The sequence below is a fragment of the Sinohyriopsis cumingii genome, chromosome 18 (assembly GCF_028554795.1).
Source record: "Sinohyriopsis cumingii isolate HCF-2022 chromosome 18, ASM2855479v2, whole genome shotgun sequence".
NCBI lineage: Eukaryota > Metazoa > Mollusca > Bivalvia > Unionida > Unionidae > Sinohyriopsis > Sinohyriopsis cumingii.
In genome coordinates, this window is record NC_142978.1 from 79,596,771 (window position 1) to 79,621,437 (window position 24,667).

A 24,667-nucleotide genomic window follows, 5' to 3' on the forward strand; every position below is an offset into this window, starting at 1 on the left:
GGATATTAAAAAACCCAGCTTTGATTGATCTAGGCAATATGATGCAGGCAAATGTGTGAATACATGTATTTGTGGAATGAACTTGCCATTAAGGCAAATGTTGATTTGTTTTACTTGGGAATTTTTTTGAGATTTTCAAGCATCTCTGTCTTCCAAGTAACTGGCTGATTATTCCTGGTTCTTTTGAGACCATGTCTCACATTAATGAGTTCTGATTGGGTTGGTTTTCCCACAACTGAACAGTATTACTTCATCACCCATGTTCTACACCTGTATTGGAGCCAAACAAAGGGACATGGATACATTCTAAATTTTTCTGTTTCTCAAGATAGGGTTACACAGTTGATACACTCAAGCAATGAAGAGACTTTACATGACTGACCAATGCCACTGCCCTCAAAAGTCATGTCCTTTCTAAGGTTCCAAGTGTAAAACCATTTAATAAAATGGTTACCAATGAGACTGAATCAGTCTTTAACATAGCACCCTTCTGACCACAAATCTAACTGAAGCTAATGCTAAATTAGTTTAATGTACTGTAGAGGCAACAATCAGCCTCTCCCTCATCCAATTACCAGGATTCTCTTCTCCAGCGACACAGGACACAACCCATGGCAAACAGGTGTCACTTACAAAATGCAGAAAGATGCCTCAGTCCTATTCAGCATACCCAGATTCTGAATCATAATGTAGGGGCCACATCCCCATGGGGGGAGGGTGGTGATCAAATTCTAAGACTGTTTTTCCTTAATTACAGACTACCCTCAATTATATACCAAGGTCTGAAGGTTCTATCTTAAATTCTGAAGGCAGCATTGCAGAACAATCATAATGTCTAAACTTACTGCATACTGTATACAAAAGTATTCTCGTTCCTCGAACTCTACTCACACCGCAGGCAGATGATGGATCTAAATTCTAAAACTGCTGTGCACATCTGCAGCCCATCCTCATCACTCACATCCCATGGTTTCAAATCTATTTGGAACTGTGTAGGAAAGGTTGTGGATATTGCCCTGCCACACACATTACCCACACATGCATTGACGTCCATATGGGGAGGGACAATAATCCTCATCATTTCTTTGAAAATGGCTGGGATAAAAATAGATATGTGACCATACAACACTGAAGTCATTGCCAATATATAGTACATTGTAAAAAAAGCTTGGTTCACTGTTCAAACCAAAGTTCCAAGTCCCATAAGGGTCAAAACTCCATCAAATTTTATTAGAAAATGGTCAAATCAAACTTGACCTAAGTCTTTTAAATAGATAGCCAAATAAAAATGTTTTGATTCAGTCCATTAAGCCTCTCAGCAGAAATTATATTCATGATGGGTGGATGAGATGAGACTGGACAGTTGGACATGTGTACCAATATATGCACCCTCCATAGATATGATGTGCATAAAATATTCATTTGTGCTAAGCACAGAAATTCAATTGTTAAAATATACACAACTGTTTTAATCTGCTCCATGAAACAACACTACACACACATTCTTATAAAATATTGAAAAGAAATGCATAAATCGTATGAGAATCGCTGATTATGAAATAAGCATTAACAATGAAAAGACATTTAAGTTTGCCTGTATGCAAGTGATCAGAAATATATATTTTTCCACTGGGACAAAACTAGCATGGTTGGTGTCAGAAAAATTGATCACATTGGACCAAAATATTTTTACCAATAGTTCATTATTCCTTACAATGCATAAATGCAATTCATGGTTTGCACAGCCTGAGAAGGCCATTTTTCAAGAATTTAACAGGAGTTTACAAGGACTTCTAAATTTTCAAGGATTTTACCTTATACACTCACTTATAAGATGAGTCCACCTGCAAACTGCACAAATCCAGATCTGCTGCTGCATGATACGCCAGCAGATCTGGGTCTGTACAGTTTGTTAGGATTAATTAGTCAAGTCTGTTTGTAGTAACTGTTAGGTGTGCATTATACAAAAGCAAATACAGCTAGTCAGACCTGATTTGATTTGAGGAATCTAGGGGAAGTTTAAGCAATGGAATCCACAGGAACAACAACAATATTGCATGACAGCATGAAAAGTTTTGCACAGTATCACAAGTGTTCTTCCTCTGTTGAAAGGAAGTATTTTAGTATTTTGTGGAATATCAATTTCTTTGATGAATATTGAACAGATATTTAAAGTCATGAATTGGTATAAAGAAATTTATTTCTCCATGCTTTGATTTCTTTTTTCTTCTGAATTTTACATACCTTGTTTTTAACTAACCTTAAATGTACTGTATCTGGCACCGAAAATGATGCATGGGTAATTTTAACCCTACCCATTCATCTTGCCCCAGAAATGAAGATACACTAGGTCAAACTTTAACTTTATTAGGCAGTTAACAAAGATTATTTCCCTTTCCCTATTGTTATATTCTTCTATGTTATCCTTCCCAAATGTCTTCATATCTCACCTTAATAACTGGGCAGTATCTTCTTCCACGCATGGATATTCTCACAAGCTATAATGAGTTGGAAAGGGGTGGAAAATCTTGATTTGTGGAAAGCAAATTTTTAGTAAATTATATTTCTCCGAGAATACTTCGAGTCTAAGATTCAGCCAATGTGAGCATGTGAGAAAGCTTGCCAGTAGCTTCTCGTGGGTCGGTGGTTCTTTCCGGGGTTTTCTCTGGTTCTTCCTCCACCATTAATACTGGCCGCCATGTATAGCCTATCATGTGCTGCAAGGTGGCGTTAAACCCCACAACAACAACAACAACAACCGAGAATACTTACCCGATCACATTAACGTTAGGGATATAAGCCTGCTACCTCTCGAATCCAGCCCTACTAAAAGACGAAAATGCGTCTTTTCTGTCTATCTCATATAGACCAAAGAGCAATAACTCTTGCCCCTTACCTCCCCTTTCCACCGCCAGGTGTCACTAGTTTTTTAAGCTGAGCGATATACATTATACGAGGATGCTTGCATAGCGGGGTGGTTGGGAGGGTTTTTAAGTAATCTGATTGGTAAGTATTCTCGAAGAAACATAATTTACTAAAAATTTGCTTTCTTCTTCAAATACGTTCCCCGATCACATTAACATTAGGAGAATAGGTAATAGGAGGAGGGAATGCTGAGCATCCTACCTCTACCCCGGGTACCTTCTAGGGAATGATGGCTGGATTCCCCATTTGAATGATAACCCGTTCTCCTAATTTCATCAGCAACACAGCCTAGGGTCCCGTGATAAGTGACCCCTATATATGGTTAAGAAGATAGTTATTGAAATCTTCTTACCTACAAAATTTCACTGGCGAATCCAGCGAAGCTGATAGGCTGTGCTGATTGTTTTAAATGGGTCTGGTGGTCATCTGGGCTGCTGACACCGGACCTACCAGATTCAAGGTTTGCCTCTGCGAAGCCAAATCTCTCAGATAAAAACTGGAGAAGGTTGACTCTGCATGCCAGCCAACAGCTTCTATTATATCTCGGATCAAAACATTGCATTCGAATGCAAGGCTCGCCGAGATTGCTCTAATCTCATGAGCTGTAATCTTCATGAGGCGACTCTGATCTTGTGAGACCTCAGAGTACGCTGAGCGTATAACCCACTTGAGCCATGAAGCAAGGGCTTGAGGGGTGATATCCCGTTTACCAGCTTTGACCAGAAGAAAGAGGTGCTTACGTGTGTCCTGACACGCCTCTGTGCGTTTTAAATAGTGCTTGAGTGCACGAACAGGATCTTGCATGGCTGTTGCTCTTGACTTATCTATGTAAGAGAGCGAGCGAATGACGATTCTTTGATTGCCAATGGCTGGTAACCTATTTTTGGCTACAAAGCCTGGTTGCGTCAGGAGGACCACTGAACCATCTGATCTGAACTGAAGAAAGTTTGGGTCACTGGAAAGGGCATGTAACTCTCTCACCCTGCATGCTGAAGCTAAGGCTATCAAGAAACATGTTTTGTATAATAGTAGCTTTAACGAAGTGTGGGCTAAAGGTTCAAATTTGTCTGAATTGAGCCATGTTAAAACCCAGGACAGATTCCATTTTGGAAACAGGGTGAGGGATTTTGGTCGATTGAAATAAAAATTGGCTAAAAGATCTGATAGATCTTTGTTATGCCCAATATCACATCTACCATGATGGCGGAATGTGACTAATATCATGGAGCGGTAGCCTTTGATAGTAATTAGGGCCAACTGTTTCTCCTTGAAAAGCCAGAGAAAAAAGTCGGCCAGTTGAGGGATTGAGACACTCAAAGGGACGATGTTATTGATATGGCACCAGTCCCTGAAAACACGCCACTTTCCCTCGTAAGCCTTCAGAGTGGAGGGCCTTCTTGTTCTTGAGATTCTCTCCACAATTGAAGGTTTAAATTGTTTGTCTCGCAAGGCTGTCTGGACAAGAGCCATGCGTGAAGAAGAAAACGGTCCGGGCAGGGGTGGAACACCTGTGACCGCAGTTCTTTGAGAAGATTTGGGCTGGTTGGAATTTTCCTGGGTAGATCTATCGCTAGATTGAGTAGATCAGTGACCCAGGACTTGTTCCATCTGAGAGGGGCAATCAGAATCATCTGACAGTTCTGACCCCTTAACCTCTGGATTATTTTTGGTACCAAAACCGTGGGAGGGTAGGCGAATGCCCACAACCCCTCCCAGCTGTTTGACAGAGTGTCCACGGCCCAAGCCTCTGGGTCTGGAACCGGAGAGACGAAGGTGGGCAACTTGCAATTCCACCTTGTCGCAAAAAGATCGATCATCGGACGCCCCCAAAGTGTGCAAATCCAAAGAAAGACTGATTGATGGAGTGACCATTCCGTGTGAATGACTTGACCTTTCCTGGATAGAGTGTCGGCCAAGACATTGAGTCTGCGGGGAATGTGTCTGATTTGTACGTTGATGTGGAGGTTGTCACACCAACGTAGAAACTGCCAGATCAGAATGCACAGGTCTGGTGATTTGGTGCCCCCTTGTTTGAGGAGGTAAGTCACCACCACAGAGTTGTCTGACATAATGAGGACAGTTTTTCCTGAGAGTTGATCCTTCCAGAAATGAAAGGCATTGATGACAGCTCTCATTTCTAAAAGGTTGATCTGGAAAGGCCTCTCCTCTGGCTCCCACATGCCGCTGACTGTAGCGAAGTCCGGCAACAGGTGGGCACCCCAACCGTAGGTACTGGCGTCGGTACATACCGTTATCTCCGCTTGGGGCATCTCCAGAGGAATCCCCTTGGACAGCCAACCGGGGTTGTGCCACTGATGCAGGAATGATCGTATCTCGGGCGTGATCATTATTGTTTGATTGAGGGGACTTGAAAAGGGGCGCCATTGTGCCAGTAATGTCATCTGTAAGGGACGCATAAAAAGACGGCCAAGCGGGATCAAGTCGCCGCCGCATTGAATAATCCGAGGAGTTGCAAGAATTCTCTCGCTGAAATCCACATCCTGTTGGAAACGGACTCAACGAGTTCGACGATCCTGATTATGCGAGCGCTAGGAAGTCATACCAGATTCAGATCGGTGAGAAACTCCATACCCAGATGGACAAAACGCTGGGATGGACGGAGATAGGACTTTTTCTAGTTCACGAGAAAGCCTAGATGATCTAAAAGTGCTAAAAGATCTTTTCTGCCTTTGAGCAGAATAGAACTTACCATATGTTTCTGGAGGATGTCGTCCAAGTACACTGCTGTCCCTGTAGATGAAGTCGAGCGGAACAGGGTTACGACACAATCCATAATCTTGGTAAAAGCCCAAGGGCTGATGTTGAGGCCAAAGGGTAGGACCTGGAACTGATAAACCGCGTCGCGGTAAGTGAATCGGAGAAATTTCCATGACGCGGGGTGGATAGGGACGTGAAAATATGCGTCGGTCATATCTAGACTGATGACGGCATACTCGTCCCGCTGAATGGAAAGACGGATTGATCTCGCCGTTTCCATCTTGAATTTCGGTGGTAAAATGTATTGGTTGAGGCGACTCAGGTCGATGATCGGCCTCAACTTGCCGTTTGCCTTCTGGATAAGAAACAGCCTGGAATAAAATCCCGGCGATTGCAGGTTTTTTTCTCTACAATCTCCACTGCCCGTTTTCCTATGAGCGACTGTATCTCCTGTTGTAGAAAGGTATCCTTCTCCCGATCGGACGGTACGTCCATGAAGAGGGGAAAGGAGGACAGGGGAGGGGGTTGGATAAATGAAGTCCGAAGCCCCTCCGAAATGACCTGGATCACCCAATCGTTCTGAGGAAAAAAGGTGGTCCAGTGGTCCTGAAATTGCAGGAGGCGGCCACCCACAGGTAGGCTGTTCGCGGGTGGTGGGGAGGGTATGTCAACTTTTAGAGTTAGGAGGATTGAAGACGGAGAAACTTTGTTTCTTACCACCTCTGTATGGTTGCCTCCTAGCTTGATTAGACTGTTGTCTCCTAGTATTGGGTTGGGATCTATACTGCACATTTGATTGTAAGGATCCCTTGTCCCTGGTCCGCCAATCATCCCTCGGCTGTGGCAGGGGCTGATTTTTTCTAAATGCCTGTGAGGGTTGAGCAGCGAGTTGGAGGGGCAGTTCCTGAGCTGCCTGCTTCCGAACTTCTTCAATTTTTCCTCCAAAGAGTAAAGGCGACCCAAACGGAATCATCTGTAAAGCCAGAGTATGATGGGGCTTGAGCGACATGGACCCCAGACATGCGTCACGTCGTATCAGGTCTAAGTTGGCAGAAGCAGTCAACGCATTAGCCATGAAATGGTGAGCTGCCCTGTTAATAAATCTAGCAATCCGGGCCGTTACTTCCCAAGCGTGGTCATTGTCAGATTTTTCTGCAAGTCGGAAAATGGCTAATGAAGCCAAGTCTAACACTGAAGACGTAGCAACTACATTCCGGACTAGCTTTAACGTGGCATGGAACACATTTTTGTCCACTTTGTAAAACCGTGGAGTGGACATGTGAACTGCTGCCATATTTTTTGTCCAGGGCCAGAAGATCCGTACTGAAGGCGTCTGAGTGAGTTTTGTACCAGCGACGCGAGAACGTCGCTGGTACTTGGCTTTCTGAAAAGAACGCCTTAGCATTCCCCGAATCACCTATTCGTCCTGATAGACGATCATTGATTTCCTTAATTTTTCCCGACTGGGGAAAGAGCCAGAAGGATGGCGTCTCTTCCTCCCCATCAAGATCTACAGATGCTTTAACTTTGTAGTCTTGAGTGGCGGTAGGAGGTGGAGGGCATTCTGAAGTTGCCAACACCCTATAAATTGCTCCCACTGCCGCCTTGAAGCCAAACTCAGTCAGTTCCATGGTTGGATCTGTGTACGGCTGATTTGCAGGAGTTTTGTCACCCTCACTGTGTGCCGAGTCATGTTCTGGAATAGCTTGCATCTCTGGATAGAGCATACCAGGTGCCATAGATGACACGATTCCATCATCCTTGACACTTGTCACTAACTCTCCCTTGTGGATAAGCCGTGAACATATGGACGGCCGGCCATGTCAGCTGGTTTGTCTGGCTTGTGGTTGGCCTGAATGTTGGCGACAGTCCTGCTATCACCGGTACCGGCTGCTCCAATGGCCTGGCTGGACGGACAGATTTCTCACTAAAATCTCCGCCATAGTATTAGTATGTTGCCGGCGGTACAGCTTGACAGACGGATTTATCACTAAGATCCCAGTAAATCATATTTGGTCAGACCGTTTTAGCAATAGGGTCCCCATGCTGGTACAGCTGGATGGCCGGTGGCGTAAATGGATCTGATGGATCCGGTAAAATCCCCATGCGTCCTGACTTACAGGCCCGAAGGCCATGCTCGGACATGCGAGGGGACTTACGCCCACTGGGCAGCCTAAAATTGGGGGAACATTCCCCCAAAGAGTCAGAAAAAGCTGTGGAAGCGAGCGAGGGAAATAAGGGTAATATCTGGCCTGATGTCAATAGCTGCGTCGTCGTTTCCTGGACCAAACAACACATCTGTTCAAAGGTGGACTATTGTACCCTGTCAACATTATTTTCCTCCATTGCCGCTGATGTTATTGTGGCTGACGGTTGCAAACGACGAACTTTAGGTGGAGGGGGGACCCCAACGTCCCCCACTCCCTTTTTCTGCCTTCTGGACTACATCAGCCCACATTTGCTCTGTCCAAGTATTACACACACTGCATGGTATAGATGATGTACACTTGGTACATACAATACAAGAGTCATAGTTGTCTTCTTTTGCTTTGAACTTTTTATATTTCATGCATTTGGGTGACATTTCTACTGAAACGACACAAGAAAAGAAAACAAAGCACAAATTAGCAATTCAGCATGTTATTAATAAGCTAATACCACAACCGTTACTAACGGAGTAAGCAAAATTAGTCAGTGTCGCGTTAACTCTTAATTGACAACACGAGTTCAGCGATAGCGTGTGTAACATGGTCTTCAGTAGACGAAATCCGTGAGGGTGACAAAGTCACTCAATTTTGAAAAAAAATTTAAAATAATGTATACAACCTGTAGAAGAATGAGCGTCCAACGCAATAAATCCAAATTTAACTTCGGATGGTCCAATTTAACGCTAAGATGGCTTGGATTGTTTGGAGGTATAATGTACGTGTTATCAGTACAAGCGAAGCTTAAAAACTAGTGACACCTGGCTGTGGCAAGGGGAGGTAAGGGGCAAGAGTTATTGCCCTTTGGTCTATATGAGATAAACAGAAAAGACGAATTTTCGTCTTTTAGTAGGGCTGGATTCGAGAGGTAGCAGGCTTATATCCCTAACGTTAATGTGATCGGGGAACGTATTTGAAGGAGAAATTATTTTGTGTGAAATTTTGTCTTTTGCCACCAGCAAAAGGCTCGTCTGTTATAACGAGGAGAATACATATTAAATTTCATTTCAACATGTCAAATATAATCACAATTACAGTTTCAAAAATTAAATACAAAACCAAAGTCTATCCTAAAATCATTGACCTTGACCATACAGTTAAAGATCCGTAAACAATAACCTGGCCCCTTGAACTATGGAAGAACTCCAGGGGCTAAGTGATTAGTGCACCAGACTAATGACCAGAAAGGTGCAGGTTTGAATCCTGCTATTTGATTAACCTGGACTGGATGCCTTGATGTATACATGGGCAAGGCTGTTTACTTTAATTGCCTTGTAATGATATATCCTTCATGTGTAGGTGTGCCACAGAACACCAATCAAACAAACAAAGAAATTTTATGGGGAAGACATACAAACAATTTAGCTGAATCCTGAAAATACTGTGGGAAAAATAACATGCACTGATAAAATCTATTTGCAGTCATAGTGGCATTAACCTTCAAACTAGTGCTACACACCATCCCAATTTTGGCTATGTGGAATACACATAAAAAAGTTTTTCGTAAGTTCCCTAGAATTAAGGAAACCAAAATAGATTTGTATAAACCATAATTTGTAACCCCAACCTATTGACCATCACAACAAAAGGCTTCGGCTGGAAGAACAAATATGCTGAATTTCATTCAGCTCTTTCAAATATATATTAACTCATTGATTGGAAATGAAATAGAAAGGAAAATCTTATCTTCAGCATTACTGACATTGATCATCCGCATATTCAACTCCCAAATTAAAACATATCCTCCATGGGCTTAGAGGAACACACATATCAAATATGGTTGTGATACATTCCATAAAACTGAATGCATCGCTTGGAAACAAAACATACCTCTCTGGGTAAGCAATGATTTCACACACTACCATATATTTGGTATATTGAGTTAAGTATATAAAGAAATCACAAGATTCTGACTTACGTATGTCTTTTGCCTGTAAAGGAGAAATAACCCCCGTCTGTCTTCGTTTAACATCACTCAAAATATCAATAATTAAGGTTGCAAATTCTCTTGCGTTAAATCGGGCAAGCTTCTGCCTTCCCTGAAGAAAAAAAAATGAAAATTTTACATGCAGCACTTTTACAAGAGTTGCTTTAGCAACTTATGCACTGTAACACCGTTGACACAAAGATGGAAACATACTCACCTAAGAAAAAAATCAAGACATGAAGAAAATCATAACAATTTACCACACATATATATTGCTGCGAATCAGATAGCTATTACCTGTTATTACTACATACAATCTAAGTATTTGAAATTATGATGATGAATCTATCCCATATTTCTCATGCTGCAAGCAGTATGATTCCTACCAAACTTCTCCTATTCTACTATAATTTTGTAAATAACTGAATCAACCAAGAATTGGGGATATATGAAAGATAACGAATGTTATCACCCCTTTTTTGTACAAAGGTGACCAATTTAAAAATCTGGTTACTGGCAAATCAGGTTTGTGTTTCTAAAACATGTATGTTCCACTGCTGACCAAAATAGTCATAGTTCAACAACTTCAAATAAATTTGAAAAGTTACCATGAAAGGAAAATCTAGAAAGGTCATCTATATAAACATACAAACATTCCCTCCAGTCTACTTCATGTGATTTTTCCCAAAAGTTCAACAATGTGAGGGAAAAAAACGTTTGGAAAACTACTGAATCCTTTTGTGTATGTGGAAAGACATAAGCCAGCTGTTTTACCACCAGGCTGAAGCATTTAAAATCTAACTGTAGTTTGATGGCGTCATCATTCAGCAGTATTTTGTGATAATGCCATCATTAGCCTTAGGGTGCTATGCTGAAGGTATTCACTGAAGTCATTTATGTTTTCTAGGAAGAAGAATAAAAACAGGAATGTTTTCTGATGGATGCCAGATGCAATGCTGGCGTAGTCAGATTGATGCTCATCTTGAACAAAAGTCTGTCTTCTGCCCTTCAGAAGTCCGAAACTCATGATGTTGCTTTGGAATTTATATCAACACATTTTAATTTATACAAGTCTTTTGTGAGGGACCTTGTCAAATGCTTTAATGAAATCCATAAATATATCTGTCTGGATATCTGAATTGTTGCTTCTGGGAAGTTTTTGAGTAAGGTCTAACAGTTGGGTTTATATTAACATTTACATCTAAAACCACATTGTTTTTCATGTTGTTCTTTTCTAACTGACTCATTATGGAGCTAGTCTGTATGTATTCCATTTCTTTGCATATTAGAAAGATGGGCCTATAGTTAACATGGTCATATGTTTCACCATATTTAACACAGCACTGGCATATCCTTCTTTCTAATCATCTGATATTTTACCTGTATTTGTAGACTTCGTGCAAGAAGGAGGCTAGTATGGGTGCACTGGTGGTTTTTACTTATCTGAAAACTGTTCCATGTATTTTATTAATTTATGGTTGGGGTGGGTGGGGTGCCATTTGGAAAATTTAAAAGTGAACAAAGTAAAAAGAAGCAGAAACTGAGTTTTCTGCTCATTGAGATTTTTATGTATGAAAATAGATTTTCTGGTCATAAGCTTGTGCATGGTATATCAGGTTCAGTTACTGTAGGTCAATGATTGTGTTTTCATTTGCTAAGTCTTAATTTATGAAGCAGATTTTTTTCGTTTTGTTAACTTTTCATAGTAAGAATTCAAACTAGGATGCAATGTTATCTGACCATGTTTTGGTACCAGTCATCACATCAGGTTAGACAGAGTTGGTTATTTCATTGAAATGATGATTTTGTTTCTAACATTGGAAGTTTATGTTGATTATTGCAAAGGGCCGTGTTATTTCCATGTTTTCTTCTTTGGGTGCTGTGGCTGAGTTGCTAAATAGTGAGGTGAAAGTGTTTGACAGGCTTTCTGGAGTCAGGGAATTGGAGAATGATATTGAGAAGTTTGGTAGAACAGTTTAAATAATGCCATGATATGCTGTGGTGCCAGGTTTGCCTGGACTATTTGAGTTGTTACTGAGTGTGACAAAAGAATATGAGAGATTAATTGGGGTGGAATTGAAGAATGATACTGAGGCTTGGTAGGCCACAGTTTAAGCAATGATCTGATACACTGGTTGCAACCAATTCTTCCTAGTAAAATATGTTTCATAAAGAATACTTACCCAATCAGAATACCTTAATAGTACTACTACTACCTCACAAATCCAGCCCTCCCATAACTAAGGGGAGCTAAAAGTTGTCTGCCATCCTATGTAGTGGTTGGGCAGAATGATCTCCTCTTAGGTATAAGAATTGGTGGCAAAGTCTAAGAAGCTCTCAGTTACTACTGGCGTGGAAGGCACACTCTGTGGATGCAACTGTGGGGAGGTTGTATGTGTATTATGATTGGGTAAGTATTCTTGCAAAAAAGTACTTAACTAAGAAAAATTGTTTCTTCTTTAATTATGTTATCCAATCAGAATACCTTAGGAGAATAAGTCTGAGGTGGAGTGAGGTACATTCCCTTACCTTGGAGATACCATCTCCAGTTCCCTAAGGTATGTGAGACAGCTTCTAGGTAACCCGACTGGAGGGGACTTCATCTATTGGGCACAGCATCAAATAGGAAAAATTTTTAACCCGCAAATCCAGCAGAAGTCGTGAAGCCGCATTTTAAGAAGCTGTCAATCGACCTGGAAGGGTGAACTGTTGAGTCGTGAATATAGGTCCTACCAGATCAAACTGGACCCTTTGGGATGACAGATCTTGGAGATAAAAGCTAGAGAATGCAGACTGAGATCTCCATCCCACAGCCTGAATGATGTTTGTTAGCAAGTTCCAGATGAATGCTAGGCTAGTCATTCCGTTTTAGCAATAGAGCATCAAATGATGAAGCTTTTGGGTCCAGACTGGAGAGACAAAGACTGGCAGTTTGGTATTCCACCTTGTCGTTAACAGGCCCACCAGGTAAATATGAGTGAAAACTGAGGGATGCAGTGACCATTTCATCTGAATTAGTTGATTTTCAGAGACAAAGAATCGGCCAGTACATTTAGGTGTTTCAGGATATAGTGAACATGCAGATTTGTTGTTGATAACACCAATGTAGAAAGCCCCACACCTTGACACAAAGGTCTGGGGACTGGGTTCCTCCTTGTCTTTTGAGATAAGACAGAAGTGGACAGAAAATGAGGATACCCTTGCCTTTTAAACATTTCTGCCACAAGTGAAAGGCTTTCACAATGGCGTTGATCTTCAGAAGACTGATATGCAGATGGCATTCCTGAGGAGGCTATGCACTGCTGGCTTCCTGAAAAGATGGTAGTAGGTGGACTTGCCAGTCTTATTCTTCTGTGCTTGCACTGGTACAGATTATAATCTTGGCAGGTGTACTTGCAGAGGTATGCTCACCATGAGCTGCATTAGGTTGCCCCAAGGCTGCAAATGATGCCTCAGTTTTGTGCGGATGGTGAGAGGCTGGTCCAGTGGGTAAACTTTGGGCCTCCATAGGGAATGAAGAAGCATTGGCCATGGGCGCATAAAAAGGCGACCTAGGACAATGAGGTCCGCTGCCGTGTTCACTAAGCTCAGTCGGCTAAGGAATTCAGAATTTTCTTCAAAAGTAATGAAGCCACCATGGTGCAGATTTTCAATACTCAATCCTGAGAGAGACAAACCATGTTTGCCTGTGTATGGAACTCCATACCTAGGAGAACAAATTGTTGGGAAGGTACTAGGTCTGATTTGTTCTTGTTGACAAGAAAGCCCAGATTGGTAAGCAATGTAATAAGGGTTATCATGTCATGATGTAAAATAGAACTCACTTGATGCTGCAGCCATAAAAATGGTCTGGACATGCACCATGACTCAGGTCATGAGACGAGTGAAAACCCATGGGCTGATGCTGAGCCAAATGGGAGTGCCTGAATTGGTAGATGATGTCATTGTAGATGAACTGCAGGAACTTTCTGGAAGCCTATTGAACAGGGACAAGCAGGTAAGCATCTTTTAAGTCCACAATAATAGCAAAATCTCCCACCTGGATGAAAATCAAATGCACTGTGGTGTTTCCATTGTAAACCAAGGGGCATGGATGATGTGATTGAGGGTGCTGAGGTCATGACCAAATGCAGAGTGCCATTTGCCCTTGAGACCAAGAAAATTCTGGAATAAAACCTACGAGATTTGTTTCATACGAATTCTATTGTCCTTTTCTGGAGAAAGTTGTTTATTTCCTGTGGCAAGGTAGTGGCTTTGAATGGGTCTGATGGGATGTTTGTAAATGGTGGACAGAGGAGGAGGATTATGAACAGTGATGCAGTCTCTAACAAAACCACTTGTTGAGTCCACGGATCATTGTGGCAAATCTTGTTCCATTCAGCAGTGAAGAACTGAAGCCTTCCTCCAACTAGGATGTGTGCAAAGGGTGGATTGAAGATGAAATAATTTTTTAGGGGAGGCTGTCAAGAGGAGATATGTTGGGACGAATGACAGGACCATCTCTGTGTTCTATTTTTGCTTTGGTTTGCTAGGATTGTGGCTTTTGCTGGGTGGAGCTTTGGTTTGGTAGTACGGTTTTCCAGGGGTTTGTGTCCTATGTGTAGCTCTTGGGTCCCTATCTTGATTCCCCGTAGTATCCCTGTAGTGACGCTGTAACTGCATTGGAGGTAAACTGGTTTCCTTGGTGGCTTGTTTGCAGACTTCTTCAATCTGGCTGTTAAACAAAAGGTTGGAGGATAAAGGTTGTGCCCACAGCTTGGCCTTATAGTGGTCCTTCAGAAAAGCAGAGAGCTGCATTCTGCTAATTGTAGATTGGTAGCTGCAGTGATAGTATTGGCCAAGGTGTGTTGATGGCCCTATTTAAAACTCTGGCCATTCTTGAGACCAACTCTCATGCATGTCCTGTAGCATTCAGGGTGGGAGAAGATAGGCTATGTTCGGCCTGTTGGAAGCTAGCCATAGAGATGAAGTCCAACTGAGAATCTACGGCAACGATATTGCACACTAACAGCTGAGTGTCATCAAAGGCCATCCGGTCCTTATGTATGGAGATTAGTTTGGTTATCCCTAAAGTGGCAATATCGCGTTCGACTGCTGGGGTTTTAAAATGAAAGGCTGGTGTATGGCAAAGGTAGAACCGCTGACAGAAGTTAGAGGGAAGGCACTTTTGTGAGAAGAAAAATCTGCTGATGCCAGGATCCTGTAATTAATAGTGAAGACAGTTCAGAATGTCTGTAACTCTCCCCGACTGTGGAAGTAACTTCAAGTTAGGTTCCTCCTTCTTTGTCATAAGATCAACAGATGCTGGAGCTCTGGTTCAGTTAGTTGCTGGTGTGGGAGGAGGATGGCAGTACTCCAGGTGTAAAGTATGGAAAAGTTCCTCATTGGAGGCCCAGAAAGTTGAACCTTCATGTGACATTGTATAGTCAAGAACCAATGACATCCCTTGAGAATAAGCATCATTGTCTTTGTTGGCATGAGATGAGGCTGGAGACTCCTGTAATACCTGGGACTTGGCAGGTGACAAGTGATGAGGTCTGCCATTCATGATGATCACAGAATGTCCTCAATTTGAAACCGTGACTTCAAGACGGTCACTGAATAAAGAGTCTCTTCTTATGGCAGAGTATAAAGAGATTTGTGAAGTGCTGTCTGTTGAAGTGTGAGGAACTAATCTTGGCATTGTGCCAAAAGTGTCCCAAGGTAGCATATGGGTTAGGCTCATTGCTAGACATGTCAGCATCGGGTTTGATATACTGGTGGTCGGGCTGTTTTGTGATTGAGTCTGTAATATTGGTTTTGGCCCCCATGATCCCTAGAATACAGCCTAGGCCTATCACAATGAAAACAGACCAACTGTGTTGGGGAGGGGGTTGTCCACAATGCAATGATGGGACAGATTACAGGATGTTTGATCCACATAACCTGTCTGTGTACCTGGTGAGTGAGAGGGAATGGACATCTGTTTTGTTCAGCTCTTTCCCGCATTGTTCCAAATTGAAATTAGTCTAAGCCTGAGGAGGCAAGGCCAGTAGGAGTCACGAATAAAGCTTAAGTCAGTGGCAGTGACTTGGGTGCTGGAACAGTCTCTGATTGAGTTGATTTCTGGCACTTCATGGCTGAAGGGTGAAGAGTCAACTTATCTCCCTTGACTACCAGAAAATCTTGCATTGAGGAAAGGTCAGTGTGCAAATATCATCATCTTTTGCTGTGCATTTTTGTGCTTCGCCCATAGTTTTAACCTGTAAGATAAAGGAGGAGAGCATATAAACATGTGGGTCCTTGCACATGTCATTTTGTACTCAATGTTGGTGCAGAGCTACAACTTAAAGTTGGCCAGGCAAATGATAAGCAGTCAAGTGTACAGTAAATATAATGATAATAAATTATAAAGCTATAAGCTTGCACCTGTCTTGTTTGAGAAGGTGCAGAGCTAACCAAATGACGGTTACCTGGAAAAACGTGATATCTGATGAATTTAATGCCAATACGTTCAGAAAGGTGAAGGATGGCATGGACAGGTAGAATCTTTGAAGCATGGTGTCTGGATGGTAAGACTCCCTAGGTAAATAAATCAGTGATAGCGGCCAAATTATACAGGTTATACATGTCTAGGTATAATATAAATTACAGGATAATGAAAATACTACCTGTTGGACAGCTCAAGGTGGCCCATACAAGTTAATCATGGAAGCACCAGAGTGCTAAGGAATGCCTTGGTAAAGAACACTCTTCTGTTTGGTACCAGAAACAAAGTAGTTATACAGATATAACAGGGTTCTGAAAGGCATAAAAACTTGCATGCATACAATTATTGCAGTTTGAACCTATCATGTGAAGATGTATTGACCATTCATGCAATTGACTAAGAGGTAGAAAATATGCACAGATGACAAAAGGTTAGCAATCAAAAGGTAGAACATTGTCAGTGTAAGAAAGAGAGAAAAGCTGGAAATAGAGATGGAATATACTTTCCTCTGAGGTGAAAGGACTCCTCCAACTGAAAACGGTATGCTTCCCAGCTGAAAATGGTTTGCAAGGTATCTCTTGAGAAACAGCCTGCTGTTTCCAATGAGCAGAAGTAGTAACTGAGAGGTTCTTAGACCTTGCTTCCAAGTCTTATAACTAAGGGGAAATCAGTCTGCCTGACAGCCACATAGGTCAGCAGACAACTTTTAGCTCCCTTTAGCTAAAAGTAGTATCTGGGAGTGCTAGATTTGCGAAGTAGAAGTAGTTCTCCTAAGGTAATATTACTGGGTAATGTACTTAAAAAAACCTGCTATCATTACTGAAAACAGCCCTGATTTTACTTGTATCAAAATATTGGTGACAAGTTGTTAATTATCACCATATATAACTCTGCGGTTTGAACTAAATCCTGAAAAAAACATTCATTTTGTTGAATAAACAACTCTCTGCATAACTGAAAATTACCAAATACATTAGTATGTGACAGGCACTGATATTTTCAATTTTTATTCTTATTCTATCAGATAAAAACACATGCTGTTAGCTTATTCTGTAGAAATTTAAAGATGCCACTTTAAGGCAAGTTTTTGAATACCGACATAATTTTATGATCCTTGCACTATGTTATGTTTGTTTAAATGTTAAGCAGGTTATTTATGTTATGGTTTATTTTTTTACTGTATTCACAGTCAATCAGAATTCTGCAAAAATAAAACATCCACAAAAGTTAGTTATGTAATAATAAAATAGTCCTATGGAAAGTGGCAAAAAATGATAGCACCATGAAAATGTGGTTAACAGAAGCATTAAAATTTAGTACGAAAAACCAAAATGAAATGGACACTATAGTCCTCAGTCAAAAGTAATATATTTCTGAAATGAATACCTGGTTTCTAGTTGCTGAGAACTCTGGATTGACAGGCAAGAAGGGCACAGCTTGTCTGTCACTGACTATTGACGTGTGATCATGTGTTGATAACCATACTGTAATATATAGAGGGCAATAAAAAATCCTAAATGACTTCAGTTATAATATATACTAGACAAGCAAGCATTTCTGAGACATTAGTTGTGTAATACAACATAGAACAAGTCAAGACAAGAGCTGCCTGAAAACATGACTACTCTAAATGACTTCACATACAAAAATGCAAAAAGCGGTAACATCAAACAATTTTATCATAAAATATGTTATTATAAAATATAATCTATTCTAAGCACTTATCACTAAATTAGCATCAGTTTTCCATGAAGTAACTATTATGGGAAAATCACTGATTGAGATTTTAAAAATTCAGAATTTGACAAGCTTAATGCTAAAACTTGTTACAATATATAGTGGTCCCCCTCATGAACGGTTCCCTGACCAGCAGCCCACACTGTTTACGGACAGAATCCCCTGGCACCAACGAGTTTGTGTTCAAATGTACCTCTCAAGAAAGGTCACCCCACTAATGCGACCAGCAGCCACCACCTTAGTGCACAAATGTATAATTTACTCCTCAAAAGTGGCCACATTTTATTATTAATTTGTCCAGAACCAATATTTAATTACGCTGAAGTAAGTAATCCAATTATTGTTCCCGATGTATGTTTGTGGATGTCAGGTCTTTGTTACTGAAAGAAGTGTTGGCTAAAGTATATGTACCACTAAGCTTATTATTATATCATGAACGCCGACGTTTGCAAGAAATGGGGTCAGCAGTGTTTTGATAGAGCTTTGGGCTTCACACAGCGGATTTTTTAAATTTTTAAAAAAAATTTAATTGACGATTATGGCTGAAGTAATTGTCAAGATCATTACATGGTCAGATAGGCTAACAACAGATCTTGTGGATTGATTAACACACACACACACAGACACACACACACACAAACACAGAGAAAACATTAACATTAAACAAAACATGGTACCAAAGGCCAAAAAATCATTTGACAGTTCAAGTATCACTTCAAGTATAATAAGGAATTTTGTTTACAAATGTATCATCTGCAAAATTAAACTGCAGTATTGTACGATTAGCCACATATGAGTAAATCATTACAAAACTTTAACATGTCATCACGTAAACGAAGAAATAATACTTTAGAAGAAAAATTAAAGTTATTTGACTTGAAGACAATGGGGAGAGTTCACATGCTGAAAAATGTATGTTGGGTAGACTGAAATAAACAAAAGCATAAAAATAAGGAGAAAATAATAATATGGTCCTAGTGTTTTAAACTGACACAGCCACTACACCCGAGGCAAAGTATCCGAATATTCGTGGTAAACATTAATACAGCTCATACAAAACCCACCTCCAAAGAATCAACATTATACAGTCGTACATTTAATACGATAGTGTAATACTCCTCCAAATATTTCCTTCATAAAGTTCCACGATCATACGATGAAAACTCTCAAATACATATAGCTAAACAAAAGTGCTAACTATGTGTCATTTTCTTTTAAATCAGCCTAAACCCATATTGCAACATATTCCACATTAGAACAAGTAACAGCCATCATTACTTGGTGACTTGATGAAAGTAGACACAATGGTATCAATAAGAACTTGCCCTAAAACTTGAACATCAAAGTCCAGGCATACATTTTAAACCCCAAAACCCTCTCCAAGTTGAAAAGTGATAATTTCTGGGACAAGATATTGAAATAATACTATATTAGCAATGTTTCTAACAAAAAGCACACCCTGAACAAGAAACAAAGGAAATACTGACATAAACAACAACTTGCCCAAAACTTTAACTAAGGCTGGATTTTGATGCTGATACCAGGTGACTAAACATGTCATTCTTATTCAGCATAAAGAATAATTCATCTAAATTTTTAAAAAATCTTCTGTAAAAGATCTTTTCTCTAACTACAAAATGTTAAATAATTCTACATATTCATGCTAAAAATTCACATAATTAAAACAAAAATGAACAAAAATAAAGATGAATAAAAAATTTCTTTTCCGAGTTCTTTCCTTTAACTGCAATTTTTTTTCGAAAATCTGTTTTGTTTTATTCTATGTTTATATTCTGGAAAAGTTGATATTATAAAAGAGTTTTATTCTGGAGTGTACATGTATTTGAAACCATTTTTTTTTTTTTACCTCTAACCCTGAACTTGGTACAGCTTTCTGTATTATCTGTAAGGGGACATAACCCACAGTAAGGCAGAGAGCAATATAAAGTCAATGGCCACTGTCAAATGCCTATGTTCTACCGTTATTTATCAAACAAATTATTTTAAAATATGATCAGATAATACGAATCTATGGGAAAATTGATCCATCAAATTTCGGGAATTTAACCTTCCCTCAAAAGTTGAAAAAATATTGCTTGATTGAACCAGCGAGGCCATTGCAGTAAACGTTGGTATTAAATAGGATCAGATTATGCATCCATGAATTTACATACAGCAATCAAGCAGGCAGCCTGTTGTTCTTTATGTTGTACCAGAAATGATCAAAGCACTATGGCACAGGCCAGTAGGGTGGTGTGAAGGAAATGGTGTCAAGCAAAATTAACTTGGCAATGAAGACACTGCAGATTCACAGTGCCTGGGGAAACCCTGTATATGTTTGAGTCAACATGTTCACATGACAAGTGAGGTAAAAGAAATTGCTGCCATGACCTTTGAACCTGATATCAAGAATGTATCACAGAACTCACCACAGATGCTGTCAAGACATGTTCACATAATAAGTTTTGTTTAGTCCATAATTCTGGGCAAAAACATGTAACTGAGTTTGCATTATTCATAGACTTCTTCAGAAATGTCTACAAACTGGGTTTCGTAAACGTCCATTCAATCTTGCACATTATAATGCTCACGAGTCATCACAGACACAAATCAAAGTCAAGACCTTTGACCTAGAAATCAGTATAAATGGGATGACTATCAAATTGTTCATTGATAAGCAATGCAATATGTCCAATCAAAATTTGTTCTTATTACCACAAGTCAAATTGTTGATAAGCTGAATGAAGTACAAATGCAAGCAGTGACCTTTCACTTGATCCCAAGGTCAAGTAGGTCTGATTTTCAAACTTGTTTGTGGTAAGATCTCCACAATTTCATTCAGGACCAACTGCATAAAGCAGGAGGTATTTTAGTGAAAACCCCATCTCAAATCAACTGTTCAAGAGAAATCATGTTAAAATTATTTTGAGAAAGCCACTCTCAATGGATATCAGATCATCACAATTTTTATTTAGGACCTGCAAAACATGGTTACAGTGTTTTAATGAAAAGTGGAAGTCAATGCAACCATCCATTCAGAAGAAGCAGCCTAAGATTTTCAGCTTGATGGCTGGATGAGCATCACTTAATAACAATACAATATTTGAAAAAAGTGTTCAAGTGAAAACCCCAGTGTTGATATGACCATCCATTCACCAGAAGTACTCAGCTCCAAGTGGCTTATGAGTAGTGACTACAAGCAATTGCTAACAGATGCTGAACCAACACATGAGCTCTTCTGGTCTTTGACCACTAGAAATAACACAAAGGTATGGTGTTCCAACCTGAATCATTTTCTCTTCTATCAACCTCATCATATACATCCATAGCCAGTTCTTCAAACAGGTGGTTTGATAACTGTAATGGAGAAAATAAAATGCAAACATATATAATTTAATCTTTCTAAAACATAGAAAACATAATATGATGAAGATTTAGATTTTAACCACATAAAACAGGACTGGTATATTGTATATATTTGCTGTAAACTGCACAGACCCAGATCTGCCGATGCATAATGCATCGGCAGATCTGTGTCTGTGCAGTTTGCTAGGAGTAATCAGTAGAAAAAACAACACAGACTCTGGTCTGCCAGTGCATTCTGCAACAGCAGATTGGAGTCTATGCTGTTTGCAGTTGGACTTGAGAATATAGATGGCATTCAGAACACTTTATTCTTGTACTGTACAGGTTACATAATCTTTATGGCTCGGTATGTTAGAAGTTTTCGTTATGAATTCTGAAACATTTCACAGAGTTATGCTGTGTATTAATAGAATCTATGCAGGGGTTTGGACCAAGGAAAGGAAATCCCAGTCAAGGGGTTAAATTATTTGTCTCCTCACAAGGTTATGCTGAGTAGGGAGACAAATAATGGAACCCCATGACTGGGATTTCCTTGTCTTAGTGCAAACACTGACATAGATTGTTTTTTTCACCCAATTATTTCCCACTAAACTAAAATAACCCTACACCCTTGCAATTTAGTTGGCAGATTCAAAACATAGGATTCATCAGGTACTATTATTCCCTCTCACTCTAGATAAGGTCATCAGGTTTTGTACTCTTATGAAAATCTATATAACTATTTAGGTAGAATCTAGCTATATATGCCACTCTTAAAAAAGGGAAAACAAAACATCCCTAGAAGTTAAATTCTACTACTTGGAAGTCACAGACCTAATTTAGCAACATCAACCTATTATCATTATCCATCCCTAGAAGTCAAATTCTTCTAGTTGGAAGTCACAGACATAATTTATCCACTCACCAAGTTTCATGACTCTGGGTAAAACAGTACATGTACAGGTGTAAAAAACCTATGTTGTTATGAACTGAATACACAAACTTAATAAAGAATGTACAAAATATGTACTAGTACAAAGTTAGCCCCATAAGCCGCCCTCTTTAGATACAGGCATTATGAAACCCACTGCAAATTGTTGCACAGAATCTAGCAAGAAAGAATGGTTGACATATATGAGGTTGTATTCATGTACATGCTTTTACATGTGTGGATGCCAATGCTGATATGCACAGTACAAAGAACACAGATGCAAGATAGAAAAGCAACACTTACTGCTTGTAGTTTTTTCCTGGCTTGTTTGGCCAATTCTGACATGTCTAAACTACTAGGAAAAGGAAAACAAAGCATCATCTTATTGGAGTGAAACTTAAAGCGAAAGGAAAATTATGAGCAAATATATCTATAACATCAATATTAACGGCTTAACAAAAAAATCTGCTTACATTTCAAATTATATATTAACAACTCTAAGCATGACTATTTCATAATAGCCATATCATAAACAGAATTAGCAATTAACTTAAAAAAATACATATCAGATATTTAAATGAAAATTATATTTTAAAGAAAAGGAATGAAATACAAATTCTGAAGACATACAAAAAGACAATTTTTTAAAATTATCTTGGCACTGTTAATTTAAAAGTGAAATATCATATACTATTTTGTGTACCGTGAGTAGGTCATGTGATAAACTTACCTATCAGCCATTTCGGGGATTAAAAAGTGCTGCCCTGTCCTATGATCTAGAACAGAAGGGAAAGAATTATGCAATAGTAACATATTGTAAATTAATTTAATTTTGTTTGGATATAAACTGTATGGGTTTAACAGAAAATGACATTCTTGTCAGCACTTAAATTCATGTATTTGGGGTCATGTTGCCAGCAAAGAAGATCAGTCACTGGGCCTTGAAATATTGTATACCTGGTAACTACAAAATTCACCTTAACTGGTACCTTGTATTCCTGCTTATATATAGAATTCAACCAAGAACAACATGGACCCTAACCTGCTGGTGCATAAAGTGCTGGTGGATCAGGGTCTAAGATGTTCATTCTACTGATTACTCAAATCAAACTGAATAGAGCCAGAGCTAATGGTACATTATGAAACTGCAAATCTGGATCTGTGCAGATTGCAGTCGGCTCAACTTATAAGTGAGCATTCATGGTGTCCACAAATAAAGATGAATGCACAGCATCGCAATGACATGCAGTGTCAGAACATGTATCATGTGGGAATAAATTGTTTTGACTCTCAACAATGCCCCCTCCCCTGTCCCCGCACCTGACATGGCAGTGTTTTTATTTGTGTTTTTATTTGTGTAAAAAGACAAAAGTAACGGAGCAAGGGATCCCTTTCTTCATACAATGATGTATGCCCATAACCTGTATAAACAGTATAAAAAAAACAAACTTGAGGCAGTTTTTACAGTTGATTGTCAAAGAAGAGATTAAACAACCACCTTTCCATGTATATCTTCCCTGATTTTGTTAAGACTCCTTTGTGCAAGAACCCATTAGGTTAATTTGCATAGATAAAGGATACAAAGTGGAATAAACTAGTTCATTTGAAGTTGGCCATCTCAATAAAACATTGCTTGATAGTTCAAGATCTGCAACAAAGTTTCTTTGAATCTGGATTTAACTTCATATATTACTGTGGTAGCTGGTATGAATCATTTTTTAAGTCAAATGGTCAACATTAAAACTAAATTTTAGAATGACTGGCATACTGGAGTCTGTAAAACACATCACCATGAGGAAACATTTTTCTTTTCAGATACTGCAAACACAATATTGACATTAGTCATTCTAGAGTGTTGACATAGTAAAAGACTGACCATTTAATTTTTGGAGCTGGGATTTTCTTTGGAATCAGGACATTTTCTTTTACTGTTACTTCAAGAACTAATATAATGGATATAATAATTGTTTTCCTACAAATCACTGCAAGAATTTTTTTGTCAAAGCTAAATGGTAACCAGAAGTTTTTCCAGAAAACTCTAAGTGATCTCCCCTTGATACAGGGATTGGTGCCAGATCCCATATATACTTCAATTACTACTGTTTTCACTCTCTACACAGATGTAACTGTGGGAAGGCTAGGATGATGTATGTGTATTATTATTGGGTAGGTATTATTTAAATAACAGCTTCTGTCAGAAACTAATTGGTTTCTTCTTCAAATACATTATCCAATCATAATATCTTAGAAGAATAGGAAAGAGGTGGAGGGAGTTTCATCCCCTTACCAAAGAGAGGCCATCTCTGGTCCCCTAAGGTATGTGAGATAATGTAGATAATTCAGATAATGCAAATGGAGAAAAGACTCCATATGTTGGGGAGCAGCTTTGAAAGGGAAAATTTTCCCATCCC

The 24,667-nt window shown here is 39.5% G+C and overlaps 1 protein-coding gene across 2 annotated transcripts in view; it reads right to left on the reverse strand.

Annotated features, from left to right (window-relative positions):
- Positions 1-24,667, reverse strand: part of LOC149777140 (ARF GTPase-activating protein GIT2-like) — a 182,920-nt gene that overhangs the window by 78,632 nt on the left and 79,621 nt on the right. Inside the window, exons 8-12 of one of the 2 annotated variants that reach the window (XM_089941832.1) lie at positions 22,987-23,032; positions 22,560-22,608; positions 21,265-21,337; positions 17,630-17,727; positions 9,766-9,886 (exon numbers count right to left, since the gene is read on the reverse strand). In XM_089941832.1, the coding sequence (XP_089797958.1) occupies positions 9,766-9,886; positions 17,630-17,727; positions 21,265-21,337; positions 22,560-22,608; positions 22,987-23,032 (387 nt within the window). Of the gene's footprint in view, positions 1-9,765; positions 9,887-17,629; positions 17,728-21,264; positions 21,338-22,559; positions 22,612-22,986; positions 23,033-24,667 lie in introns of both variants that reach the window. The other variant, XM_089941831.1, reaches the window with a different exon arrangement.